General features: G+C 50.4%; 1 protein-coding gene across 5 annotated transcripts in view; it reads right to left on the bottom strand.

Annotated features, from left to right (window-relative positions):
- PLEKHG3 (pleckstrin homology and RhoGEF domain containing G3) overlaps positions 1–25,902 on the bottom strand; it is a 43,472-nt gene that overhangs the window by 9,436 nt on the left and 8,134 nt on the right. For 3 of the 5 annotated variants that reach the window (XM_043918937.1, XM_043918940.1, XM_043918939.1), the window contains 11 exons: positions 5,253–5,636; positions 4,029–4,126; positions 2,808–2,877; positions 2,490–2,536; positions 2,232–2,382; positions 2,018–2,149; positions 1,601–1,783; positions 1,288–1,380; positions 926–1,012; positions 683–716; positions 272–364 (listed from right to left, as the gene is read on the bottom strand). In XM_043918937.1, coding sequence (XP_043774872.1) covers positions 272–364; positions 683–716; positions 926–1,012; positions 1,288–1,380; positions 1,601–1,783; positions 2,018–2,149; positions 2,232–2,382; positions 2,490–2,536; positions 2,808–2,877; positions 4,029–4,126; positions 5,253–5,597 — 1,333 coding nt within the window. In that variant the 5' untranslated portion in view covers positions 5,598–5,636. Of the gene's footprint in view, positions 1–271; positions 365–682; positions 717–925; positions 1,013–1,287; positions 1,381–1,600; positions 1,784–2,017; positions 2,150–2,231; positions 2,383–2,489; positions 2,537–2,807; positions 2,878–4,028; positions 4,127–5,252; positions 5,637–10,162; positions 10,523–25,902 lie in introns of those variants that run through there. The other 2 variants (XM_043918938.1, XM_043918936.1) reach the window with 2 other exon arrangements.

The following is a 25,902-nucleotide window of genomic DNA, read 5'->3' on the forward strand; positions in this document are numbered from 1 at the left end:
AAGGGGTGCCTGGAACAAGCCTTCCTAGGGCCTTGTAAAAGGAGAGCTGTCCAGCCCTGGGTACACAGGAAGGGCCCAGAGGTGCCTGTGGAAGGCAGGAGGCTCCAGACACACCCATCCACACAGCACTAACCACTCCCCCCGCCTCAGCCTTTCCTGGGCTTTCCAGAGAGGTGAGAGCTAGCCCCAAATGCTGCTGCAGAAGGTTCATTCCCTGCTTGGTTAAAGGTTCTGAAAAGAAGCCTCTGTGCCCACAAAGTCCCTGCCTTACCAGACTGCCGGCGCCCCTGGTGCATGTGGGTGAACACGTCGTCCTGGGAGCCCTTCTTCAGGCGCTCAGGGCTGTGGCGGTACCGATTGGGATCTGCACCCAAGAGAGATAACCAGGCCTTTGGGATACCATCAGCCTTGGCGTGGACTCTGCCCACCCCCAACCACAACTCCGCCGCCCAGCCCAGCTCTAGGGCCACAAGCGTGCCGAGTTCTTCCATCCTCCCCCTGCACCAGGAGCGCGAGTCACATAGCGTCCCGCCTGTCATCAGCACTGAGCCCTGGTCTCGCAGTAGACCCCAGCCTTACAGAAGGAGCCTCCCCCATCCTCCCTGCTCTGTAGACTCCCCCAGGATACAGTCCAAGAGATGAGCACCGTGAGGGACAAAGCGGGCAGGAAGGGTGAACTTACAATAGGAATCCATTTCCAAGATGGCTTCTTTGGCCTGGAAGGGAAGGAAACCCACCTCGTGGCTACCTTGCTATGAGCCATTTCTTCCTCGGCCCTGTCGCACCAGGGCCCCCCACAGGGCTGGTACAGAGGACCGCAGCACTGTGGTGGGCCAGTGTCCAGAAGGTGAGCCCCAGGGTTCCCCGGAGCTGGCTCTGAGGGACAGCCACTCCCGGCCCCCCTCAGGCACCCCCAGGAACTCACCTTCTGGGGGATGGTGGTATGGTGGTTGTCCAGAATGAGCCTCTTGATGTGGTGAGTCCACTTCCGTTTCTCCTCCACCGTTTTGGCCTTGGAGGGCCCAAGAGGGAAGGAGGGGGTTACCATGACAGGCCCAAAGCCATCCGGCATGGGTCGGGCTTTGGCCGAGGCGGGCAGAGGCAGAAAGAAGGCTGGGGGTGCTGTGAGCCTCCTTCAACTCCTCAGCACAAGCCCAAGAGATATCCCCAAGGACTTCTGCCTTCCAGGGGGAGACTCCGAGGCTCCCGCCACTGAGGGAGGGGCAGGTCTCGTCCCAGCCTGTACCCCGCAGGCCCGCGGGGGTCGTGTCCTGGCCCGCCCCTCACCTGGATGTTGTACTGCTGTTTGCCGTGCTTGTAATGCGTGACGGTGAAGCACAAGGACTCACGGGTGCTTTCGATCAGCATCAAGGAGGAACACTGGGGGGATAGAGGGAGATGGCAGTCAAGCCCGCGGCGGGGAGCCAACCGGGGACCCCACTCCTCAAGGCTGTCAGGGGAGGCAGGGAGAGTATTCTTCAAGGGGGGAGCTGCGTCCACCCCAACCCGAGGCCCAGCCAAGTCTGGCGCAGAGTTGGAAAATGGAACCAGCCCGTTGGGAAGGCGGGAAGCAGGGGAGGAGGAGGTGTGGCCTGGTTACCGGGATGTGGCCCTTGTAGACAAAGTGGCCACCCCGCTTCTTGGTGATGAGCAGCACTTTGTCGAAGAGGAAGAAGGTCTTCTCGTTGCGCACACGGTGCACGCGGAACGTGCCCTCCAGGACGAGCTCCCCGTAGGTGGTCAGGTCTGGCCCCGTCCAGTTGAGGAGCAGAGACTGAATCTCCTGCAACAGAGAAGCCCCAAGCCCCAGGGTTAGGCTGCAGGAGACCCTGCTGGGACCACGCAGGGCCCCCTGGAGTCACCGCCTGGGTTTCACAGAGACATGCTGCACCAAGGGCTCCCCCCAGAGAAGCCCATCTTCAAGGACCCCACCCCTCAGCTCGCATTCCCTCTTCTAAGCCTCTCCCTGCCCGAGCACCCCTGCCTGCCGTCCCTCCAGCCCCCGGCCCCAGAGCACCTGGAGCCGCACCGCATGCTCATGCCTCCTCTTCATGTCATTGATGTACCAGGCCACGCACGTCATGGTGTCAATGGCATCCTCCACCACCTCAAAGCCGTCCTCTTCCTCATCAAAATGCTTGGCGATCTCCTGTGCGGGGGACAGGAGCTGAGGCTCAAGGGCCCTGCCCCTCCCTCAGGCCCCCATGTCCTCGGGAGGAGCCCTGGGTTACCTGCAGCAGCAGGTGGTACTTGAGGATGCGCTGGACCGGCTTCAGGAGATAGGAGCCCAAGGGCAGCGAATGCTGCAGCAAGTCTTGCTGGTCCCGGAAGAACTTGGCCTGCTGCTTGTCCTGCATGCACTCGGTCAGGGCGGCCACCGAGCTGCCAGTGGGAAAGGGGCCGTCACCAGAGGGGGGTCTGGAGGGGGAGGTGGAGTGCTCTGGACTCGCCAGATGGCTCTGCCTCCCCTCTCTATCCTAATTACTCACTTGGGGTAGTTGTTGCAATACTGAGTGTAGATATCAAACTCTTGGCTCTAAAGAAAGACCAAAAACAGTGATTTCAGGGAAACTTGCATTTGCCTGTAAGCCTGGGTGTAGCAAAGGCATGCCCCTGGGCCCCGGAGCACACTCACCCCAAGCATCTGCAGATTCATCTCTGTACCCATCCGTCTCAGACATGCCATCCACCCAGCAGCCCCAGCGCCACCCCAAATGCCCTTGATATTCAAGGCAAGGCACCCAGCACTTCCCCTGGAGAGAGGCCCCTAGCAAGGCAGGATGGGGCCAGGACCCAGCCGTTCTTACCCTTTCCACAAAGCAGCTGGCCACGGCCACGGGGTCACTGTTGCAGCTGTCCAGGTCTCTGAGTAGCTGGCTAGGTGAAGGGGAGGTGGTCATCAGACCGTGGACCACTCGCAGCCTCCATGGTCACCAACACACCCCCTCCCCAACCTCCTGGTGCCCAGACACACAACAGCCCTGGTGTCAGTGAGCTCCGCCCGGGGCAGCAACTATGGAAAGAAGCCAGCACCGCAGCGAAGATGGGGGCAAAACAGAGCCATGCGCTCCACCAGCAGGAGAGGGAGAAGGCACACCAGTACCCACCTCGGGAGGGGACACAGCTCCTCTGCAGGCAGAAGGAGTCAAACACACAGAAGCAAACATTAAAAGAGGAAGGAGAGAGGGAGAACTAGCAAAGGGACCAAGGCCCCCAGTTCAGAAGGATGCAGAAAAGGGGAGAGGCAGGGTGAGTCCCAGCACTGCTTGTTCTGAGACGGGGGCATGAGAGGAACACCCGGCCTCCCCTCCTGAGCTCCTCCTTGCCCAAGCCCATACCCTCTGGTCCAAGTCTCTCCTCCATCAGGCCTCCCAGCTTGCCCAGCAGGAAGTCCCTCTGCCATCCTAAGGGGCCTGGGGCAAGGTTCCTCCTATCCCGTCAATGCTGCCCCCACAAGCTCTGCTCCTCCCGGCCAGTGCCCTCTCCCTGGAGAGTCTGGGGGCCCTGGCAGCCACTCATGTGTGGTCTTCGTGTAGCCCCTTCGACCCTGAAGCAGGCCCTCGCCAGGCCTTGCTCAGCCTCCCTCTTCACTCCTTGCCGGGCTTCTATGTTCCCCGACCTAATGGATCAGATCACCTCTAGGGAGCCCCAGCTTCCCACAGAATCAGGGGGAAGGTGGAGAAGAATGAAGAGATCTGCAAGTGGGGGACCAAGATGAGAGGGACGGGGGAAGAGCTTCACATGCCAGGGTGCAGCAGTCCCCAGGGGGCGCTGGCCCAGCCTGGACCCAACATAAACACCGCCTCACACAAGCCCCTCTGCCCATCAGGTAGCATACAGGCCCAAAGGCCCTCTCTCCTGAAGGGAGCTACTGTACAGGGAGGGACCACCCTTCCCCACTTCAGCGATCAGACCCCGGCCCACGTTATCACAGCCCCCGAGTAAGACCAGGAACATTGGGGCTCCTCTCCAGGCCCTGAGATGGGGCTCACAGGAAGAACATGGGGTGTGTCAGGCTCACTCCATACCTGTTCAGTGCATAGATGCTTTCTATGTTCCCAAAGAGGGCGCTGACTTGCTCTGGGTTCAGCAGCCCAGGTGTATCAATGATCTTCAAGAGGTAGTCCTGCGTGGAGAGAGGCGTCAGAGCCCAGCCCCTGGCCCCGGCACAATCCGGTCCAGTCCCATGGCCCCACTCCCCAACACACCTCATTCCTGGGCTGCATTTTCCTGCTGTGACCATTTCACAGGCGTCACCTACTGCCCTGGGACGGCTGGTTCCTCCTCACAAATAATAATACCCACTTGGAATCGCAGAATGTGACCTTCTTTGGAAATAGGGTCTTTGCAGATATAATGATTAAGGATCTTCAGGTGCTACCATACTGGATGTAGGGTGGGCCCTGAATCAAGTGACCAGTGTCCTTGTAAGAGGGGAGGACACAGACAGACTCAGAAAGGGCTGTGTGAAGACAGAGGCAGATACTGGGGGAACACAGCTACAGGGCAAGGAACAGTGAGGGTTGCCAGCAGCAGCCAGGAGCTAGGGGAGAGCCCTGGAACACACTCTCCCTCAGAGTTTCCAGAAGAAACCAGCCCGGCCAGCAACTTGAGTTTTAACCTCTGGCCTCCTCAACCAGGACAGGATAAACATAAGCATCTTCAGCTTGCCCTGTGTGTGGCTGCCTGTTAGGCAGGCCTAGGAAATGAGCACATGTCCCTCCACAGGGCAGAGAGCTTCCTCAGCGACAGCCACACAGTCACCTTCTCCCTTGCCCCTCCCGGTATGAAACACCCGCATGGGCCCTGCAAGGCCCTGCCTCTTCAATTTACAGAGGAGGAGTCTGAGGCTGGGGTTACAGGTGCCTAAGACCCCACAGGCAGGAAACAAGAGGAATCTGGGCGCTGTGCAGGGAGGGGCCCAGAGCCAGTTTCTTCATCGTGGCTCCCTCTTGGCTAAACACAGGAGTCCCCACTCCCCATGAAAGGTGCCTACACCCCAACCATCCACACAAATTCTGCTGGCCCAACTACTGACGGGACCCCCAAGTCAAGGCGGTGTGAGCGGCCAGCAGCATCCCGGGCGGGCGCCGTGAGGGAAGCAGATCCTGGAAGCAACATGTCAGGGAGAACTTTCTTCCTCCCGTGGAAGTAGGGTTTTGCCCAAGAACTGGGCCACCGGAAGCCAGAGGCCAGCCCCAGCCCCGGAGAAGAGGGCTGTTCCTCCCGACCTCAGCCCCCAGAAGCCTCACCTCCACGATGCTACGCAGGTCCCGCACGTACGTGCGCTCCGTTTCCACGATTTCCCGCACCACGCGGCCCAGGTAGCCGAACTTGTCCGCAGGCGCCACCGGCCGCGTGCGTTTGCTGAAGGGCGACAGGGACCCCCGCAGCCAGCCGCTGGAGTTGTTGTTGCTGTTGGGGAGATGCTGGCCACACGGGGAGCCCTCCCCGTTCTCAGCCAAAGCCTCGGAGCCGCTGGGCTCCTCCATGGCCCCACGGCTGTCGCGGGAGGAGCCCGACGAGGAGGTCGTGGAGGTCAGGCTCGCCGGCCGCTCCTGGCTGCCGTTCTGGTGGAGGGACGCAGAGACGGGCATCCTGGCATCGCTGCCTGGCGGGGGCGTTCCGGGGAGGTTCTGGGCGGGACAGACAAAGGGTCAAACCTCTGGAATCCTCGAAGAAACAGAAAGTAAAAGGGTGGCTGCCAGGGGCTGGGGGAGGAGGGAATGGGGAGTTACTGTTTAATGGGTACAGAGTTTCAGTTGTGCAAGATAATGGAAGTTCTATGGATGGAAGATAGTGATGGATGCCCAACAATGTGAAGTACTCACTCAATGCCACTGAACATTTTAAAATGTGGATTTTATGTTACATGTATTTTACCACAATTTTTAAAGCAACAATTCTGAAGCTCAAGGAGGTCCCTTCCTTCCGATTGTATGAGCATCTACAAGGATGCCCAAATGAATTCCTGCCTGTCTCCAACAGTGCCACCTCCATCCTTCCCAGAGTGGAAGAAAGGTGGACCACATCCCAGATCAGCCAAGGGCTCAGAAAGCTGAGGCCCCAGAACAGCTGGCAGCGGTCAGGGGTGCCTTCTAATGGAATCTGCAGCCCAGCCCCTCTGCTCCTGCACATCACCCAGCCTCCCAGAGCCTCTGCTCCCCACCACCTGCCCTGGGGCTGTCCCCCCACAGTACGCAGTGAGCTGCTGGGTGTTCAGCTTGGTGCCCAGCACAGAGCGACGGCTCCGTAAACCATCAAAACAGTGATAGTACTCGCAGGTGTCAAAAAGCACTCTCCAAGTGTCCACCATTCAAGGACCTGGCTCTTAACCTATATGTCAGAGAGTATGTGGGACTGCAAAATCTCTGGGGCACCAGTGGCTTAACCTAGAACCTGAAACCTTCTGGATACTGACGGGGCAGGCAGAGGAGATGATGCAAAGGCTGAGCCCACATCACCTCCTTGCCCCAGTCCCCGGTACTTGCTTCTGACTCAGCCAGGCTCCAGGGACGCAGGAAATTCCCCAGGGCTGAGGCACGGGTAGGTCTCCCGAAGCGAAGCTCCCTTCAGCACAGCCGGGTCAGGGCAGCAGAGCAAGCAGGAAACTGCTCCCAGGTGAGGCAAACATAGCCTCAGGTGGACTTTATTCCCTAAACAGATGGTGTGGCTCACAGGTAGGCCAGCCTAAAGCAGCAAGCTGGGGAGGCAGGGTGGTGGCTGTGGCCTTTGGGAAAGTCAAGGACACTCCACCCCCACCCCAGAGCACCAAAGCCCATCAACATCACTTTCCAGAATGTTCATTTGACTGCTATTTCCACAGGGAAAATGTTCTAAAGCATCTCTGCCAGCCCTACTGTCCCAATGCCTTCCACCCCTAGCTCTAGGACTCAGAAGTCACTAGACCACAAGTTAGAGCTATGAGAAGGGTCGAGACGGTGCCATCACTCTGGCCATCTTGAATTTGCCCCCCTGGTTTTCTGTGCCTCTACCCCAACTTGGAACCAGTGCCCCCACCTGGGCTCTGGCTTTTCCAAGTGTTCCCGCTACCTGGCCATTACTTCCTCCCCAACACCCACGCCATACCCCTAGCCTGTGTCACTTATACCAACCCTTGGGTCTCAGTGAGAAGCCACATATGCCCAGAAACCAAAACTGGGGGCCCCCTCTGTGTTCTCTTATAGCACCCCAGGGCATCCCTTTTGTAGCACTCATTGTGTAAGACTCCCAGCCCTAGGCAGTGACCTAAGAGCAGGGACCTTAGAAAGTGATCCGCAAACGGATAATGATGGTAGATGAACCAGTATGACTACCAAGCTAAAGCCAGGAGCATGGAGACCAGTTTGCCATGCACCCTAGCCCAGTGAGGACCCTCCCAAGCACAGCAATTTCCCACTGTATGTCTCAGCTAGGTGAGGGGATTCCCTCCACGTGAGCCTTTCGTCTTGCAGATGAGGACACCGCAGCAGCACTGGGGCCAGTCCTGACTGCTCCCTCCTTCCAGATGCAGTCAAAGGATTAATTAGGATCACCTTGGTGAAACCGAGCATCCCAGGAAAGCCCCTGGGAAACACAGCACTGCTGCTTTCTCCTGTCTCCTCAGAAGAGCCTTTAAGATGAACCAGCTAGTCATTTCTACCCACCGGTGGCCTGTTGTTTCAGACAAAGAAAGAGACCTGAACTCCGCCTCAGCCCTTAACCCCAGGCCCGGTGGGACTTGCTGAATAGCCTCTGTTAAGTGATTGACCCTCTTGTGACTTAAAAATCTGTGTATCTCAGCAGTGATTATTCATCTGTCCATGCACCATTATATATGACACTGTTTTGTGTTTGATTTAATTCAGCAAACCTATATTGAATATATGCGGTGCGTCAGGAAATGTGTCCTTCAAAGCAAGTGCACCATCAGGCACCCCCCCCACCCCCATCTCCCCCCTTCTCCGCCACCCCCATCTCCCCTCCAGCCCCTGAGGGCTGTCAATTCCAGCTGGAACAAAGGGGTAGGGATTTACGGCCTAAAACCTTTCCCAGATGAAACCTGGGGTCAGTCAGCCCCTATGGGGATGCTAAGCGGAAAAGGCCCAAGTCTCTAATGGGCTTCACAGCTGGCCAGGTCATGGCCTCAAAGTGAAGGATTAGTCACAGCCCCCCACCTCCACCCCACACACAGTCTTGATCTCAAGAGATTTCTCTCTAAAGGGTATCTTCAAGGTCACTCATTAGGGACTCCATCACCATAGGGTCCCCATGCACACTGCAAAAGCCCAGGAACTAACACATCTTTTCTACTTGGGAGAAATTTTCTCTGACTGCACACAGCCATCTGCCTGCAAACCAAGCTCATATTTTCATAGCGCCCATGCCCAAATCCTCCTGGGGTTAAAAGAAAGCATAATGGCTAACAGCTAAAAATGGTCCAAGTGCTGTAAACATAATGGCGCTTTTACCTCATAACAACTCTATGAGGTCAGTACTATTATTATCCCCATTTTACAGATGCAGAAACTGAGGCCACAGAAACAGCATGCGGTAGAGCCTAAATCTGGACTCAGGCACTCAGGCTTCAGTGTGAGTGCTCTTCTGCCCCTGCCCACTGCTGGCTGCCTCCCTGATGGATTTCACACCAGCTAGAACCCCAGCAAAGGATTAGTCACAGCCCTAGATGCCATGGCTTTGCCTCAGCATAAACCATGGGGGACATGTTAAGACATAAAGGTCATGGCTTTTAATATTTTACTTCCCTCACAAAGGCCAAAGGAGGTTAAAAAAAAAAAATTGAGAATTAAGATTCTTTAAGGCTATTATTTCTAGACCTCCTACTATGTGACCTTTGCCCATTTACCTTTTCCTTGGAACAACACAGAAAAATACATATTCCTGGTCAAAGGACTGCAGGTCCTAGAGAAGGGAAGCAGCAGGAGGGCATGAGGATCAGATTGTAACTCCTCAGATGATAAGAGAAGCCCTGCAGTGACCAGGAGGCCCAGGTTCACAAGGCTCTCGTTCTCTCCCCTGGGCAAGAGGACTTAATGGAAAAGAATACAGAGACCCAGAAAGGAAGGGTAAAGAGCAAATGGAGACGTCAGGGCAGCCCAGGCAGAGTCCAGGTGGGACTGTTAGCAGACACCATCAGATAGTGAGGGAAAAGAGAGATCACACTCAGGGTGAGGGCCCTCTGCTTCTAAAAACCCAATCCCCACCCTTCTGTAGTGTTCCTGCCTGGAAAATTCCATGGACAGAGGAGCCTGGCAGGCTACAGTCCACGAGATCGCAGAGTTGGACACGACTGAGCAAGTGAGTGCACACACACCTCTCTGTAGTGGCGTTCAGGCCCCCACAGACAGTGGAAGCACCTGCCTACGGAAGGGCTCCTGGGTAGAGGCAACCTTTCCCTCCTCTCCATGGACCATCACATGACCCCATATGGTAAGATTCACCCCAAGGCCAAGATTGGAACTCAGGGGTCTTTAAACTCATCTTGGAAGACACTGTCTGCTGGGGCAGTGGGCGCCTAGAGAAGGTGACAGACAGCAGTCAAACCCCAAGCCACAGCCCACCGTATCACCCTGGTCTCCAGCTCCCTAAATATCCCTCCTCACTGACCTCTTCCATCTTTTAACAGGAATCAATCCAATCAATCATCAGTCAATGAGTCAATCTTCTAGAAAACGCTGTATCTCCCACACCTGAGAAGCCCTCTGTGAAAGGGTCCCCGAGACCTTTCTGATCGGCCCCATAAGCTGCTCAGACATGCACCTTTAAGAGTTTGGGTGCAGGAGATAAAGGGAGATCAGTTTCTTTTCTTTTCTTTTTAACTTTCTCTAAATTTAAACCTAATCCACACCCTTCCTCCACTCACACCTCCCAGGGACCTTCCCTGAACATCCCCAGGCAGAGAGGCAGGCATGCTGCAGCAGGCCTCTGAGTTTCCCAGGACGGCTGACTGGGGCCAGGTTCCACGTCCTTCTCCTCCCTGCAAGGCCTCAGCTCTGTGTCCCCGATCTGACCCGGTCTCCTGCCTCCAACAGAAAAAAATGACCAGCCAAACCCACCAGAGCCCCCATGTTCTGTCCTCAGGCCTCTTGTCAATAAGGCAGTAGGACCCTGCTCCCCAACTCCACCCCAGCTTCAGAAAGAAGGGTCCCATGGGGGCGCTCACCTGGATAGAATCTTCTGGAGAACCTCTGCTTCTCTAGTCCTGGGGACTCCCCAGGACTCAGTAACACTCCCTTTCAGCCCTCCCTCAGGGGCCAGTAGGCCGAGAAGTCTTGAGATGAGGAGGAAGCTGTGCCGGCCAGCGCTCGGAGACACTCCAGAAAAACATCTTGGTTCAGAGAGGCTGGGTCCAGGTGTGGAGGCGGTTGACGTCATCCTTTCACCTACTACCCTTCGCCCCACATCCAGGAGACGGAAGACCAACATGCCACGCCTGCTCTGGAGGCAGATGGAGCGACTGAGGGACTGAGGGGCTCCCCCAAAGGCAACTGCTCCAAAGTCCAGTGGCCCCGGGAGTGAAGGGGAACAGTCACCTGGTACCTGCGTGTGGGCCGAGGCCCTCCCTCCCTGGGGACCGCAGGCGGCACAGCCCTCCTTCCCCACTTTCTCTCATCTCCCGACTCCCAACACCTGCTGGGTATTCCAGAGGTTCTTCAACCCAGGCAGCCACAGCCTGTGATCTTCCCCTCACTGCACTGTCAGGATCTGCTCATCCATAAGGTACCAGAGGGAGATACAGAGAAATGCTACAGCTCTTCCAGACAGACAGGGCGGAAGCAATGTGAACTTCCAGAGATCTCACCTTGAGACCCTGAGCCCAGGTGTGCTACACGTGCACAGATACACAGAGCTTAGTATCGGTCTATACATACACACACACACAGTGTGAACTTCCAGAGATCTCACCTTGAGACCCTGAGCCCAGGTGTGCTACATGCACACACACACACAGAGCTTAGTATCAGTCCACACATACACACACACACAGTGTGAACTTCCAGAGATCTCACCTTGAGATCCTGAGTCCATGTGTGCTATACACACACATACACACACACAAACAGCTCAGTATCACGATGGTCTACACATACACACACACACACAGTGTGAACTTCCAGAGATCTCAGCTCGAGATCCTGAGCCCAGGTGTGCTATACACACACACACACACACAAACAGCTCAGTATCACGAGGGTCTACACAGACGCACACATGAGAACTTCTAGAGATTGCACCTCGAGATCCTGAGCCCAGGTGTTCTGCTACACAAACACACCATACACAGAGCTCAGTATCACAAGGGTCTACACACACACACACACACACACACAATTTAACTTTCAGAGGAGCCCAGGTATACTACACACACACCCCAGCTCAGTACCACCCAGCACTGTCCTCACAGAAGACACACACACACACACACACACACACACATATAACACACTCAGTATCATGAGGGTCTATACACACATACACACACACCCCCCCAGCTCAGAACCACCCAGCCAGGCTGCTGCCCAGCACTGTCCCCACAGAAGCCCAGCTCCTGAGGATCTATTCCTACGGTTATCCGGGCCAGCAGAGGGTGGGAAGTGGTGGGTGAGGTCACACCGGCAGAGGCCACCTCTCACCACACCCTTGAGGCTCTCCTGAGGACAAGGAGGATCCCTGAGAGGGGCTGGCTCTTTCCTCTCTCCCTCTGACCCTCCTGCCCCTCCCCGGGGACTCAGGGGCCCCAAGCACCCTCAGAGAGGACAAGGGAAGCTCTCCAGGGACTGTGTTCCCTGTGAGCAACGTGACTATCACAGAGGCTGTGCAAACAGTGTGACCAGGGTTTCTGGGCCACCCAAACCGAGGCCAGCTGGCTCAAATTCCTATTCCCTCATGAATTCATTTTCCCTCGTGAATTCCTTTTCCCACCACCCCAGAATAGCAGGGGGCCACCAAGTGTGCCTGAGTCAGCTGCTAGGAAGGAAAGACTCTGGTTGCCAACGGAGCCCTCCCACCTGAATTCTGGGACAGAGTCTGGGCCTACAGACTAAAGTTCAGAAAACTCCCTCGGCCTGGCCTTGGAAGGGAGGAAAGCCCCTGGCATCTCATGTCAGTGGGAGTAACGCTCACCCACACCTCCCTGTCTCCACCACGCACAAGCCCAACATCTGCTCATGTTACTTCTCAAACCTGCAAGGTGTCCCAGACATTCTCTCCCTCCACAAATGTGGTCCAATCATCATCCTCAGAAAGGCCTCCCCAACCATCACCAACCCATCCAACACACACAATGATGCAGGCCAAAAATGCTTTTCCCCCAGGAATATCTACATCTTAATCCCTGGATACAAGGAGCCTATCTATGTAGGTAACCTTATACGGCAAAAGAAATTTTGCGGTATGATCAAGTTAAGGATCTTGAGATGGGGAAGATTGTTCTAGATTATGTGGGTAGGTTTGCGGTAATCAGAGGGTTCTCACAAGAGGGAAGTAGCAGGAGTCGGAAGCTGACGTGACAGCAAAGGGGACAGAGCGAGAAACTGGTCGCTGCTAGGCTGCTGGCTTCGTCGACGGAGGAAAGAGACCACAAGTCAAGGGATCTAAGCAGCTTCAGGAAGCTGGAAAGGATAAGAAAACAAAATTTTCCCTGGAGACTCCAGAAGGAAAATAGCCCTGTAGGCCCAGACTGACATCTGACCTCCAGAACTATAAGATAATAAATGTCTGCTGTTTCATTTATTTTTCACTGTGCTGGGTCTCTGTCGCTGTGTGAGCTTTTCTCTAGTTGCAGCAAGCAGGGGCTACTTTCTAGTTGTGGTGTGGGCTTCTCATCGTGGAGGCCTCTCTTGCTGCAGGGCAGGGGCTCTAGGACGCACAGGCGTCAGTAGTTGCGTCTCCCAGGCTCTAGAGCACGCAGGCTCAGTAGCTGTGGCGCAGGGTCTTAGTTGCTCCATGGTATGTGCGTCATCCCAGACCAGGGATCGAACCCGTATCTCCTGCATTGGCAGGTGGATTCTTTCCCACTGAGCCACCAGGGAAGTCTGCACGGGTGCTGTTCGAAGGCACTAAGATGGCAGCGTGTGTTAACAGCAGCAACACTAACACACAGGCACTTCTCTGAACTCAGCTGAGCCTGACTGTCGCATAAAGCACAGGTCCTTGGGGTTCTCATGGGCAAGCTCTCCTTCCAGACTAGATAGTAAAAACCTAATGGGCTGGGCCTTCTTTCACCCCCAGAAGGCAATGCATGCACTAGGTGTTCAATAAATTTCAGCACCTCTCCACTCCCACAGTAGTCAGACAAAAGATAAACAGTGGCCACAGTCAAGACCTGAGACAGTTCCTCCTTGTCTAATGAGTTTCCAATTAGTCACCGCCAGCAAGTTTCCGATTCACCAAGAGGCATGTGGGACCAGTGACTGCCCCATACTCTAGGCCCCAAAAGAGGGACTGGAGCGGGGGCGTAGCTGCCCTGCCATGCCACATATTAATTGACCAGCCATAAACTCTGGAAGAAGAGGCCACTTTGGAGTTTGAAGAAGGGACTACAGCAAAATGGCCCTACTATCCCAGGAAAAGCAGTGCACCAGGAGGTTTCATTGAAACTAAAGGCAAAGGAGAGCAATCACTGTGGATGGGAAATTGCTATTGCTCATAGCCAGGGTAGGTCACAACTTGTGACTAAGCAGGAAGATGACACAGACACAATGTCCCCAGAAGATAGAGGGGATGAAGACCATGCTAGAAATCACAGACACCTCCAGTGTTCTCAGAGGCCTCATCTCTCCCATCTCTAGAGGCTCACAGGACCACCCCTTCTTATCAGCAAAATTCAGAGACCCAGTCCCACAAATTAACAATCTAGTTGCTCCCCGTACACCCACTATAGGAGATGCTTGTTTTGAGGTCGCCAACCTTGAACCACACCTTCAAGAGCTGCAGCATTTACTATTGCATCAGATTCAAAGGCATTGGAGAATCTCAGTGGGAAGCAACTGGGAACAGAGAGGCCCACTGGGTCTGAGTTCTCAGATGAGAAGGAGAGAATGAGCAAGTACCTCAGTGCATGAGAGTCCAGACAGCAGAGATTAAATGCAGTAAACGGAGTCACAGGCTTTGGAGTCAGGCAGACGTGGTTTGAAACCCAGTTGCTCTGTTTTACTAGCTTTGGGTGGCCTTGGGCAAGTCATTGGACCTAACCAAACTTTAAGTTCCTTACCCGTAAAAGGAGCGCAGCAATAGTACCAACTTCACTGGTCTCCAAGAGTGAGAGGATACAAGTAGAGCAATGTGAACAAATAACACACAGTATACCTTTCATAAATGGTGGCAATGAGAAGGATGGATGAGTTACTATTTGTCCATAAGCATCAGGATAAGAGATTTTTCTAATGTGTGCCTAAAAAAGTAGACCCATATCTCACGTCAATAATAAAGATACAAGTTTAATCATGTACCACCATGACCTAACCCTCCCCTCCCACTTCACCCCGATCCTGCCGATCATACATCATCTATGATCCCAACACAGATTTGGACCATGATCTTTTAAGGGCAAATATAAAGCAATTCAGCTGGAAACGGAAACGAGTCTGATATCCAGGCCACACAGAAGGTCAAACCAGAAGACGAAGTTTGAATGAGTCAGTCCTATGCTGTAGCAGGCAGGGCGCATTCCTCTGGGTTCCGCAGGGAGAGAGTTGGAGAGGAACAACAGGCCTGAGCAGGAACAGAATTTAAGGTGACGTGAGGTAGGGAAGTGATCGTTGGAAACCATCCTTGACACTGGTCCTTGGATTTTAAAGAAAAAATGTAATCCAACTCCAAGGTAGACAGATGAGACAGCCAGGACATAGAGGGAAAAGCCCCAGTGTTTGCCCATTTCCTAAGTCACAGGGAATATCCAAGAGGGGAAGGCAGAAGAATAGACCTGGTACTCCAGCCAGCATGGCTCAAAACCAACATTAGTTCTACTCCTAACTTGCTGGACAGCAGGGAGCAGGGCAGTGAGCCATCTGTACCGCAAGGTCGACCCACTCATTTAGGGATAAGACTAACGGCCCTTCCCAAGTCATGAGCTTCAGAATTCACTGCTCAAGTATATTCAAGCACCCACTTTGCACAAAGACTGTGGCAGCCTTGTGGGTTGACACAAAGATGAATCACACACAGAACCCGCTCTGGAGAACAAACACTGTATCAAGAGAAACCAGACAAGCACATCAATGACAAAAGGAAGCGAGGACTTCCCTGGCAGTCCCGTGGTTAAAATTCGGTGCTTCCACTGCAGGAGGCACAGGTTCGATCCCTGGTTGGGGAACTAAAATCCCACAAGTCACGCTGTGCGGCCAAAAAATAATAATAATAATAATAATAATAGTTTTTAAAAAATAGACATATCAACAGATTATCCACAAAGCAGTGCCTCAAGTGCTGACACAGAAGTGCACATAAACTCTGCTGATGGAAGAAGTAGAAAGTGCCACCTGGGGGACCCAGGCAGCTTTAAAAGAGTGAGATTTTTGCTGAGTCTTGAATGATGACAAAGCTTCTGCCAGGTAAGGAAGAGCCCTAAGGGCATCTGGTACAAGGGTGGCAGCATGGGACAGTGGAGTCCCCAGAGGACCTGGACCATGCAAGGACCTGGGGTGTCCAGCAGCAAGGGGATGGGCGCACCTGGGCTAGGCCTGGAAGACCCACCACGGAGACTCAGGGAGACAAGGTGAGACACTACCCTCAAAATATACCAACTGCGAGGTGGTGCTATGGCCGCAGGGGTCTACACAGCCAGAATGTTCATGAAGCATCCAGAAGCCAAAGAAGATGCTGGCTGTTTACAGAGAGCTTCAAGGAGAGAAAGAGATGGGGAGAATGTGCTAGGAAGAAGAATGACATCTACCCCAACCCCTGTGAAGTGGGAGGAAGCAAGGCCCCCAATAAATGTGGAGATATGAAACTACCCAGATACGAGATGTTTCTAAAAGCAGGGGGGCAAATGCCAAGTCTAGAAACTGAGATGCCAGGGCTTAACTAGAAGGGACTCTTCCCCTGGGATTCCAGAACAGCAGCTCCCAGCTGGGGGCATTGTGTTGGGGGCGGGGGGTAGTCAGTGTTACCACCTGAGGGTTTTTCCCTTCCCCAAATTCCCTCCCCAAGCAAATCAGAATTAGGGAGGCTCCCCCAAACACAAGTTGGTCTTCAATTCCAAGCAACAGCAGCCCCCTGCCCCCCACTATGAACTGCTGCCATCAGTCACACACCCTGATCCTCCTGGCCCTCAGGCACAACAGCAGGAGCTCCAAGCAACACCCCCTCGTCGTCCTGGATGCCAACCCTGGGCCCGGCACCTGGGCCCGGCACCTGACCCAGACAACTTAGGAAAGTAGATTTCCCCAGGCCTGGCTTACAGACCCACACAACAAGGTCAATTCTCAAAGGAAGCCAGCCCTTCAGAGAGCAGGGCCTCCTGCATGACCCTGTCCCTCAGGGTTCCCTACCCCAGAGCCCGGGAGGCCCCTCTGCACCCCACAGCACCCCCCCCCACCCCACCCCAGATCCCTGCCTTCCCTTCTAAGGGGCCTCCACCAGGGAGGCCCGAGAAACTCATCCAACCAGTTTCCAGGTGGGAGGAGAGCAGCTTTCTCCCTCAGCTAAGCGGTTACACATGCAGAGGGGGCAGCTGTCACCAAACCCTAGGTTCTGGGGCAGGCGGGTCCACATGGGCATGGCCCAGGTAGCAGTCCTGTTCCTGGAAAAGCCAGGCCTTGATTCAGGACTGAAACTCAAGGCAGGGCAAGGCAGCAACCTGCCCCCGACCTCCTGGCTTCTGCAGCCCAGAGCTCTCGGAGTGGTGGACATGGCCCCAGCCTGGCGGTGTCCACCAGGGGAAGAGGCAGGGTCGGGGACAACATCCTTCCACCTGCCCAACCTGCCACCACCCCTAGATTTTATCTAACATAACCACTCTCTGTGGATTCTGGGAAAAGGAAACTTCCGTAAAGAAGTGGGAGATTAACTCTGCTTTTCCCAGGGTGTGCTGGGTCCCTCGACAAACAGTCCCTTCCCTAATCGCCCAACTCCGAGTGTTCAGAGATCAGAAGACCCTCCGAAGCCCCTTGCAGAACCACGTGCAGTAACTCGAAGAGGAACACGGATTCTCACCCTCGCCCGGCCTCGATGGACACATCCCCTGGAAGAAGCCTGGGCAGATTTTGAAAAGGGACCAACTCAACCTGTCCTCAGTTTCTGAAGGCCCAAGGGAGAAATTTACCTTTCACCCCAAAGCCAGTGGCCAGCCGGGTTTCACGACAGAGTCTGGCAAGACTCGGAGGCCTTTGATAGTTCTGCTCCTGCCCCATTCGCACCCCCTGGCCTGGCCAGCCGGGTACCTACCGCTTTCCTCAAAAGAGCTCCCATCTGAGCACCAAGAGGGCCGCGTGGGGCCTGGGAGCCGCATTCGGCCCCGGCAGCCGAGCAGTTAACAGGCTTGGGGCGAGCAGAGAGCTGCCACCAACAGCCTCGGGAATTAAAGCGCCCGCCGCCTCCTGCAAAACCTCTTCAATAAACGTCCTATTCAGAATCAGTTGCGCGTGTGGGTCATACTTTCTGCATTTCTTTCATTCCTGATGCCCGGGGGGCCCCTAACAGAGGAAACGGAGCTTCCCACCCCAACTCAGCAGGTCCCCACTGGGTGAAGACCCAGGTCACAGCCGGGCCAGGTGAGCGCCACCAACCGCTGAGGACGCGCAAGTGTCTCCAGCAATTCAAGTCTGGGGACACTAACTGCAGGAAGTCAAATAGTGAAGACACTTGAACAAAGCCGGAGCATTCACCAGCACAACAATAACCCATTTATGCGGCTCCTCCCCCACCTCAGGCCCTCAAAGCCTGAGGATATTAACCCTTACAACAGCCAGAGACAGAGGGGAGGGATGGCCAGCGGCGGTTGGGAATTATTTCCCTGTTTTACAGATCAGGACACTGAGGCACATGTGGCTCCCAAGATGCTGGGCTGGAATAACATCAATAGCAGGCAATGTGGTAATAAACACATTCTCTATGAACTCTCCCTACCACACCTGTGTGTGTGCTGAGTTGCTTCAGTCATGTCTGACTCTTTGCAACCCCATGGACTGTAGCCGGCCACGTTCCTCTTTCCATGGGATTCTCCAGGCAAGAATACTGGAGTGGGTTGCCATCCCCTTCTCCAGGGGATCGAACCTGAGTCTCCTGCATTGCAGGTGGATTCTTTACCACTAAACCACAGGGGAAGCCGGTGAGGCGGAGCTATTTGCTCACCAATAGCCATGCAGCAGGAAAGCCAGGGTTTGCTGGAATTCCGGTGCTCACTATCCTCAACCCCAACATCAGTGGGGCCAAGAGATACAGCCAAAGACGGATGGAAAGGTGCCAACCCTGCCCACCTCGTGGGAACGCCTGCTGGCACTTTCTGCCCTTTTACAAGTAACACTATGCTCAGAACAAGTTCCTACAGCATGGAGCAAACCTCAGAAGGAGGCCAACATGGAGTCGGCTGGGAATTCGTAACCTGCCCATTGATGCCTCCAGAAACCACTTCTGTGTCAACATGTGACCCAGGGGCCAGCACACAGGTTGCCTTCTCTACTGCAAGCTGTGTGCTAATCCACACAGCTGACTCAGGGAACGGGCAAGTGTCCTAACTTGTTTTCTGTGTGTGCTGCCTTCTTTACTAAGTCACAGCCTCCTGAAGGTTAAGGACCAGATCTTCCCAGGGTTTTGTGCATTTTCTTCCCCCAGGGTTTCTGATGGTCCAGTCCCTACTACTGATTTTGGCAGCTGTAGCACTCATGCCAGAAGAAAGCTGAAGCACACAGGAAGGATGGTATTTTCTGGGCTCTTGTAACGGGAGGATGAGACATCTCCAGTGGAGTCACAGAAAAAGGTTTAGGGATGGAGAGGCACTGTTCACCTCTTCTCTGCTGCCTGGTCAGGCTCAACCCAGCTGGAAGTTGCATCATCAAGGCTCAGACAACTTCCATCTAAAAACAGGACTACTCACTCATATTTGTTGACAGTATAAACCACACGCCAGGTGCTGGGGACACAGCAGTGAGTAAGACAAATCCTTACTATTATGGAGCTTACACTCCAATATGGAAGACGGTCACAAAAGGTAGGCAAATATCTAATATATTCCTGGACAGTGTTAAGTGTTATGAAAAAGATGAAGAAGAGAAAAGGCAGTATGGGGGAGGACCTGGGGGCAGTTAGGGAGGCCTGGGAAGGCTCTGTAAAGGTGACTCTTCGCAGAGACCTGTATGAGAGGAAGCAGCCAGACATACAAAGTTCCTCTACCAATCTTGTCCTCTGTCCCACCTCAGCCCCCCACCCACATATTTGGTATGTCCTAGACCTCATCATCATAGTAAAGTAAAAGTGAAAGTCACTCAGTTGTGTCCAACTCTTTGCAACCCCATGGACTATGGAATTCTCCAGTCCAGAATACTGGAATGGGCAGCCTTTCCCTTCTCCAGGGGATCTTCCCAACCCAGGGATCAATCCCAGGTCGCCCACATTGCAGGCGGATTCTTTACCAGCTGAGCCACAAGGGAAGCTCATCATCATAATAAGTGCAGACTTCTGATGCTTTTAAGCATTCCACTATTTCTCAGTATAAAAATTACTAACCACACAATAAAACAAACCATGACAAGCAAGTCAGAAGATGAAAGAAATTGATACTCCAAAAACTAGGAATAAAAGAAAAAAATCTGAAAAAGACTTTGAAAAAGTACTAAATGGAAATAAAATAGTTGACCTTTGAACAATATGGGGCTTCGGGGCAGTAGAAAGCCATGTATAACTTTACACCCAGCCCTCTGTATCCATGATTTCTCATCTGCAGATTCAACAAGCTGCAGATTGCGTGGTTCTGCTGTTACTGTTTAGTCGCTGTATTTGACTCTTTTGAGACTCCCTGAGCCCGCCAGGTTCCTCTGTCCATGGGACTTCCCAGACAAGAATACTAGAATAGATTGCTATTTTCTTCTCCAGGGGATCTTCCCAACCCAGGAATCAAATACGCACCTCCTGCATTGGCAGGCAGATTCTTTACTACTGAGCCCCGTGTAGTACTACAGTACATACTTATTGAAAAAAATCCACATATAACTGAACCCACACATTTCATATCCAGATTTTTCAAAGATCAATTGTATACAATATTGACATGTTAAACCCAATATAAGTTAAACAGAAAACTAAATACAACTAAAGAAAGAATTAGTGAAATGGGGGAAAAAAAAAAACTGAGGAAATTATCCTGAAGTAGATGCAAAGGGTAAGATAGAAAATATGAACATTAAGAGACAAGGTCCAGGGCTTCCCCAGTGGTCTAGTGGTTAAGAATCTGCCTGCCAATGCAGGGGACATGGGTTCGATCCCTGGTCTGGGAGGACCCCACATGCCACGGAGCAACTAAGCCCATCTACTGAGCCCGCACTGTAGAGCCCATGAGCCCCAGCTACTGAAGCCCACACACCTAGAGCCCATGCTTCGAAACAAGAGAAGCCCCTGCTCTCCGCATCCAGAGAAAGCCTGTGTGCAGCAATGAAGACTCAGGACAACCAAAAATTTTAAAAAAGTAAATAAATAAATCTTTAAAAAATAAAAGAGAGACAAGATCCAAAGAGTTCCAGAGAAAGAAAAGGAAAAGAATTAAGGGAGAGGCAATTTTCAAAGACAGAATGTATATGAATTTTCCAGAACTGAACATATCGACATCTGTCCTCACATTGAAAGCACAACTAAGTTAAAATTTTTAAAAGTCATTAAAAAAATAAAAGTCCACATTTAGACCTATCATACATAGTATAAATGCAGATTATCAAAGACAAAAAAGAACATCTTAAAGGATTATAAGGAAATACTATGAACAAATATATGCTAATGAATTAGATAACTTTGATGCCATTCCTAGACAAATTCCTCGAATTGAGGATTTGGGAAGGAACAGAAAATCTGAAGAGATCTGTTAACAAGCAAAGAGTCTGAATTAATAATTTTTAAACTTCCAATAAAGAAAAGCCCAGGACTCAACGGCTTCACTGATGAATTTACCAGACATTTAAAGAATTAACAGCAATTCTTCACAAACTCTTCCAAAAATCAGAAGAGGAAAGAACACTTCCTACTCATTCTATGAGACCTGATAAAAGACCAAACAAAATATCACAAGGGAAAAAAAAAGCTACAGGCCAGCATCCCTTATAAGTGTGGCTATAAAAATCCTCAACAATATACTAACAAACTGAATCCAGCAGCATATAAAAAGGAATATACACTATGACTATGTGAATTTATCCCAGAAATACAGGATTGGGTTAACATCCAAAACCAAAAATAAATTAATATAATTTTAGATATTAATAGAATAAAATACAAAAATCATCTGGTCACCTTAATAGACCCAGAAAAAAAACATTTGACAAAATCTGACACCCTTTCATGATAAAAACACCACACAAGCTAGGAATAGAAGGGAACATCCCCAGTCTTATAAAGAAGATACAAAAAACCCCACAGATACTTCATCTCAATGGAAAAAGAAGGAATGTTTTCCCCCTAAGATTAGGAATAAGACAAGAATTTCCCCTCATGACACTTCTATTCAACACTGTACTGGAGTTCTAGCCAGGAAAATTAGGCAAGAAAAAGATATAAAAGACATTCAGATTGAAAAGGAAGAAGTAAAAGTATTTCTAGTTGGCTTAAAACTCAACATTCAAAAAACTAAGATCATGGCATCCAGTCCCATCACTTCATGGCAAATAGATGGGGAAACAATGGCAACAGTGAGAGACTTTATTTTGGGGGCTCCAAAATCACTGCACATGGTGACTGCAGCCATGAAATTAAAAGAACTTGCTCCTTGGAAGAAAAGTTATGACCTAGACAGAATGTTAAAAAGCAGAGACACTGAGACATTACTTTGCCAACAAAGACTCGTCTAGTCAAAGCTATGGGTTTTCCAGTAGTCATGTATGGATGGATATGACAGTTGGACTATAAAGAAGTTCATGCTTTTGAACTGTGGTGCTGGAGAAGACTCTTGAGAGTCTCTTGGACTGAAAGGAGATCCAACCAGTCCCTCCTAAAGGAAATCAGTCCTGAATATTCATTGGAAGGACTGATGCTGAAGCTGAAACTCCAATACTCTGGCGACCTGATGTGAAAAACTGACTCACTGGAAAAGACCCTGATGCTGGGAAAGACTGAAGGCAGGAGGAAAAGGCGACAACAGAGGATGAGATGGTTGGATGTCATCACCGACTCTATGGACATGAGTTTGAGTAAGCTCCAGGAGTTGGTGATGGACAGGGAGGCCTGGCGTGCTGTAGTCCATGGGGTTGCAAAGAGTCGGAGACGACTGAGCAACTGAACTAAATTCATAGATGACGTGATCTTATATATACAGAAAAATCTTAAGAAATTCACAATGAAACAATTAGTGGACTCCACAAACGAAAGAGTCTAGTAAGATGGAAGGATACAAGAGCAATACACAAAAATCAATTGTATTCCTATCTACTAGTAGCACAAAATCCAAAATGCAATGAAGGGAAATGCCCTGGTGGTCCAGTGATTGGTACTCTACACTTTCACTGCCAAGGTAATGGGTTTAACCCCTGATGGGAGAACTAGGATTCTGCAAATTGAGTGGCTTACCCTCTCCCCCCAAGAAACAAAACAATCCCATTTATAACAGCTTCACAAAGCACTGAAAACTTTGGAATATATTTAACAAAAGGAATGTAAGAATTGTATATGGGACGCTACAAAACACTTGAAAGGAACTAAAGACCTGAATAAATGGAAAGACATCCCATGTTCATGGATCAGAACACTTAATACTCTTAAAGTTAGCGATACTCAGTAAATTGATCTACAGACTCAATGCGATCTATTTCAAAATTCTAGCTGGCATTTTTGTAGAAATTGACAAGATGATCATAAAATTTGTATGGAAAAGCAAGGGAGCCAGAATAGCTAAAACAATCTTGAAAAAGAACAAAGTTGGAAGACTCACAGTTCCCAACTTCAAAGCTGATTACAAAGCTATAGTTATCAACACTGTACTGACATACAGATTAATGCGACAGAACTGAGAGTACAGAAATAAAACTTCACATTTATAGTCAATTGATTTTCATTAAGGGTACCAAAACTATTCAATAGGGAGAGAATAGTCTTTTCAACAATGTTAGCACAGCTATATTCACATGCATAAGAATGAATCTGCATATCTAGTTCATATCATGCACAAAAATTAGGTCAAAACGGATCACAGACCTAAATGTAAAAGCTAAAACTATAAAACTCCTAAAAGAAAATATAGAGGTAAATTTTTGTGAACTTGGGCAAGCAGTGGTTTCTTAGATACAATAGGAAAAGCACAAGCAACAAAACAAAAAAATAGATAAATTGGACTTCATCAAGATTTAAAACTTATGTTTCAAAGGCACTATAAAGAAAATGAAAAGAAAGTAGACTAGATCATGTTACAATGTATACAAATATTGAATCATTAAGTTGTACGTCTGGAACTAAATAATATATCAATTACACATCATTTTTGAAAAATTTTTAAAAGAGAGACAGTGAAAAGATAAATCACAGAATGGGAGAAAATATTTGTAAACCTGATAATAGACTTGTATCCAGACTATATAAAGAACCCTTACAACAACAATAAAATAACCCAATTTTAAAATAGGCAACAATTTGAATAGATATTTCTCAAAAAAAATATACAAATGGCCAATAAGCACAAAAAAAAAGCTCAACATCATTAGTCATTAGGAAAATGCAAATCAAAATCACAATTAAATCCATTTCATACTCACTCTAAGATGGCTAAAATCAAAGCCATGTTCAATAACAAGTGTTGGTGAGGATAAACAGAAATTAGAACTCATATATTGCTGGTAAGAAATGGTGTACCCTACTTAGAAAACAATTTAACAATTCCTCAAAAAGTTAACTTATAAATAATCATCTCCCAGTAGGTCGTATAGAAGCTAGGAGATCTATATGCTGCGTACAAAAAGTTGTACACAACTGTTCATAGCAATATTATTTATAATACAAAACAAGTGGAAACAGCTCAAATGTCTATCAACTGATGAATGGATAAACAAAACGTAGTAAACCCATATAATGGAATGAAAAAGAATGAAGAACTGATAACCTGCCACAACATGGATGACTCTTGAAAATATTATATTAAATGAAAAGGCTAGTCAACAGAACGATATATTGTATGAACTCATTTATGTAAAAGGTCCAGAACAGGCAAATCTAGAAAGATAAAAGTAGACTAGTGATTGCCTGGGGCTAGTGGATAGGGGATATGATTGCAAAAAGTACAGTTTCTTTTAATAAACTGTGATAATAAAAATGGTTTAGATTGCTTCCCAGTTGGCACCAGTGGTAAAGAACCTGCCTGTCAATGCAAGAGACTTAAAAGACTTGATTTTGAACCCTGGGTCGGGAGGATCCCCTGGAGAAGGACATGGCAACCCACTGCAGTATTCTTGCCTGGAAAATCCCATGGACAGAAGATCCTGGTGGGCTATAGTCCATAGCGTCTCAAAAGAGGTGGACATGACTGAGGCCATGGGTTGGGAAGATCCCCTGGAGAAGGGCATGGCAACCCACTGCAGTATTCTTGCCTGGAAAATTCCATGGACAGAAGATCCTGGTGGGCTACAGTCCACAGTGTCTCAAAAGAGGTGGACATGACTAAGGCCACTGGCACACACGATTAGACAGCAGAGGGAATCCCCTGGTGGTCCAGTGGTTAGGACTCTGCACCCTCACTGCCGAGGGCCTGCATTTGACCCCTGGTTGAGAACTAGGATCCCACAAGCTGAGCGGCAGGGCCAAAAGAGAAAAAAAAAAAAAGATTAGATAGCAGGGATGGTAATACAATTCTGTGCATATATACTAAAAAATGGATAGATTTTAAGATATGGGAAATATATCTCAATAAAGCTATCGAATCAACTCTTAAAAAGTAAAAAGTCAACAGGAAAAGTATAGACTGCTTAATAACTAGCACTGGGAAAATTGGCTATTTCTCTGGAAAAAATAAAATCAGTTCCATCTTACAAGGCTGAGTGGTTCTCAACCTTGGCTGAACACAAAAGTTACCTGGACCATTTCATAACCATGCCTGGGCCCTACCCCAAGGTATTTTCATTTTATTGGGCTGATCTGAAATGAAGCTCAGACAATAGTACTATTTTAAAAAGCTCCTCATGAGGCTTTAATATGTAACCAGAGAGAGGAACCATTGTCACATACAGAAAATACACTCCAGATGAATTTAAAATGTTAAGAGTAGAAGCAAAATTTAAAAAAAAAAAAAAATATATATATATATATATACACTATATTTTCTATAAAATCAGAATAGGAAGGGGCTTCCCTGGTGGTCCAGTGGTTAAGAATCTACCTTCCAATTCAGGCCTTCGAGGGCTTTCCTGGTGGCTCAGTGGTAAAGAATCCTCCTGCCAGTGCAGGAGACAAGGGTTCAATCTCTGATCCAAGAAGATCCCGCATACCGAGGAGCAGCAAAGCCCGTGGGCGATGACTATTGAGCCTGTGCCCTAGAGCCCAGGAGCCACAATTGCTGAGTCCACATGCTTGCAACTACTGAAGCCTGTGTGCTCAAGAGATACCACATTGAGAAGCCTGCACACCGCAGCTACAGAGCAGCCGCTACTCACCACAACTAGAGAAAAGCCCGTGCAGCATGAAGACAGCAGGGCCAAAAACATACAAATAAAATTATATATTAAAAGAGTAACAAGACCTGGAGCTACAACAAAGAGCACACATACTACAACAAAGACTCTGCAGTTA

Source organism: Cervus elaphus, chromosome 12, assembly GCF_910594005.1.
Source record: "Cervus elaphus chromosome 12, mCerEla1.1, whole genome shotgun sequence".
Classification (NCBI taxonomy): domain Eukaryota; kingdom Metazoa; phylum Chordata; class Mammalia; order Artiodactyla; family Cervidae; genus Cervus; species Cervus elaphus.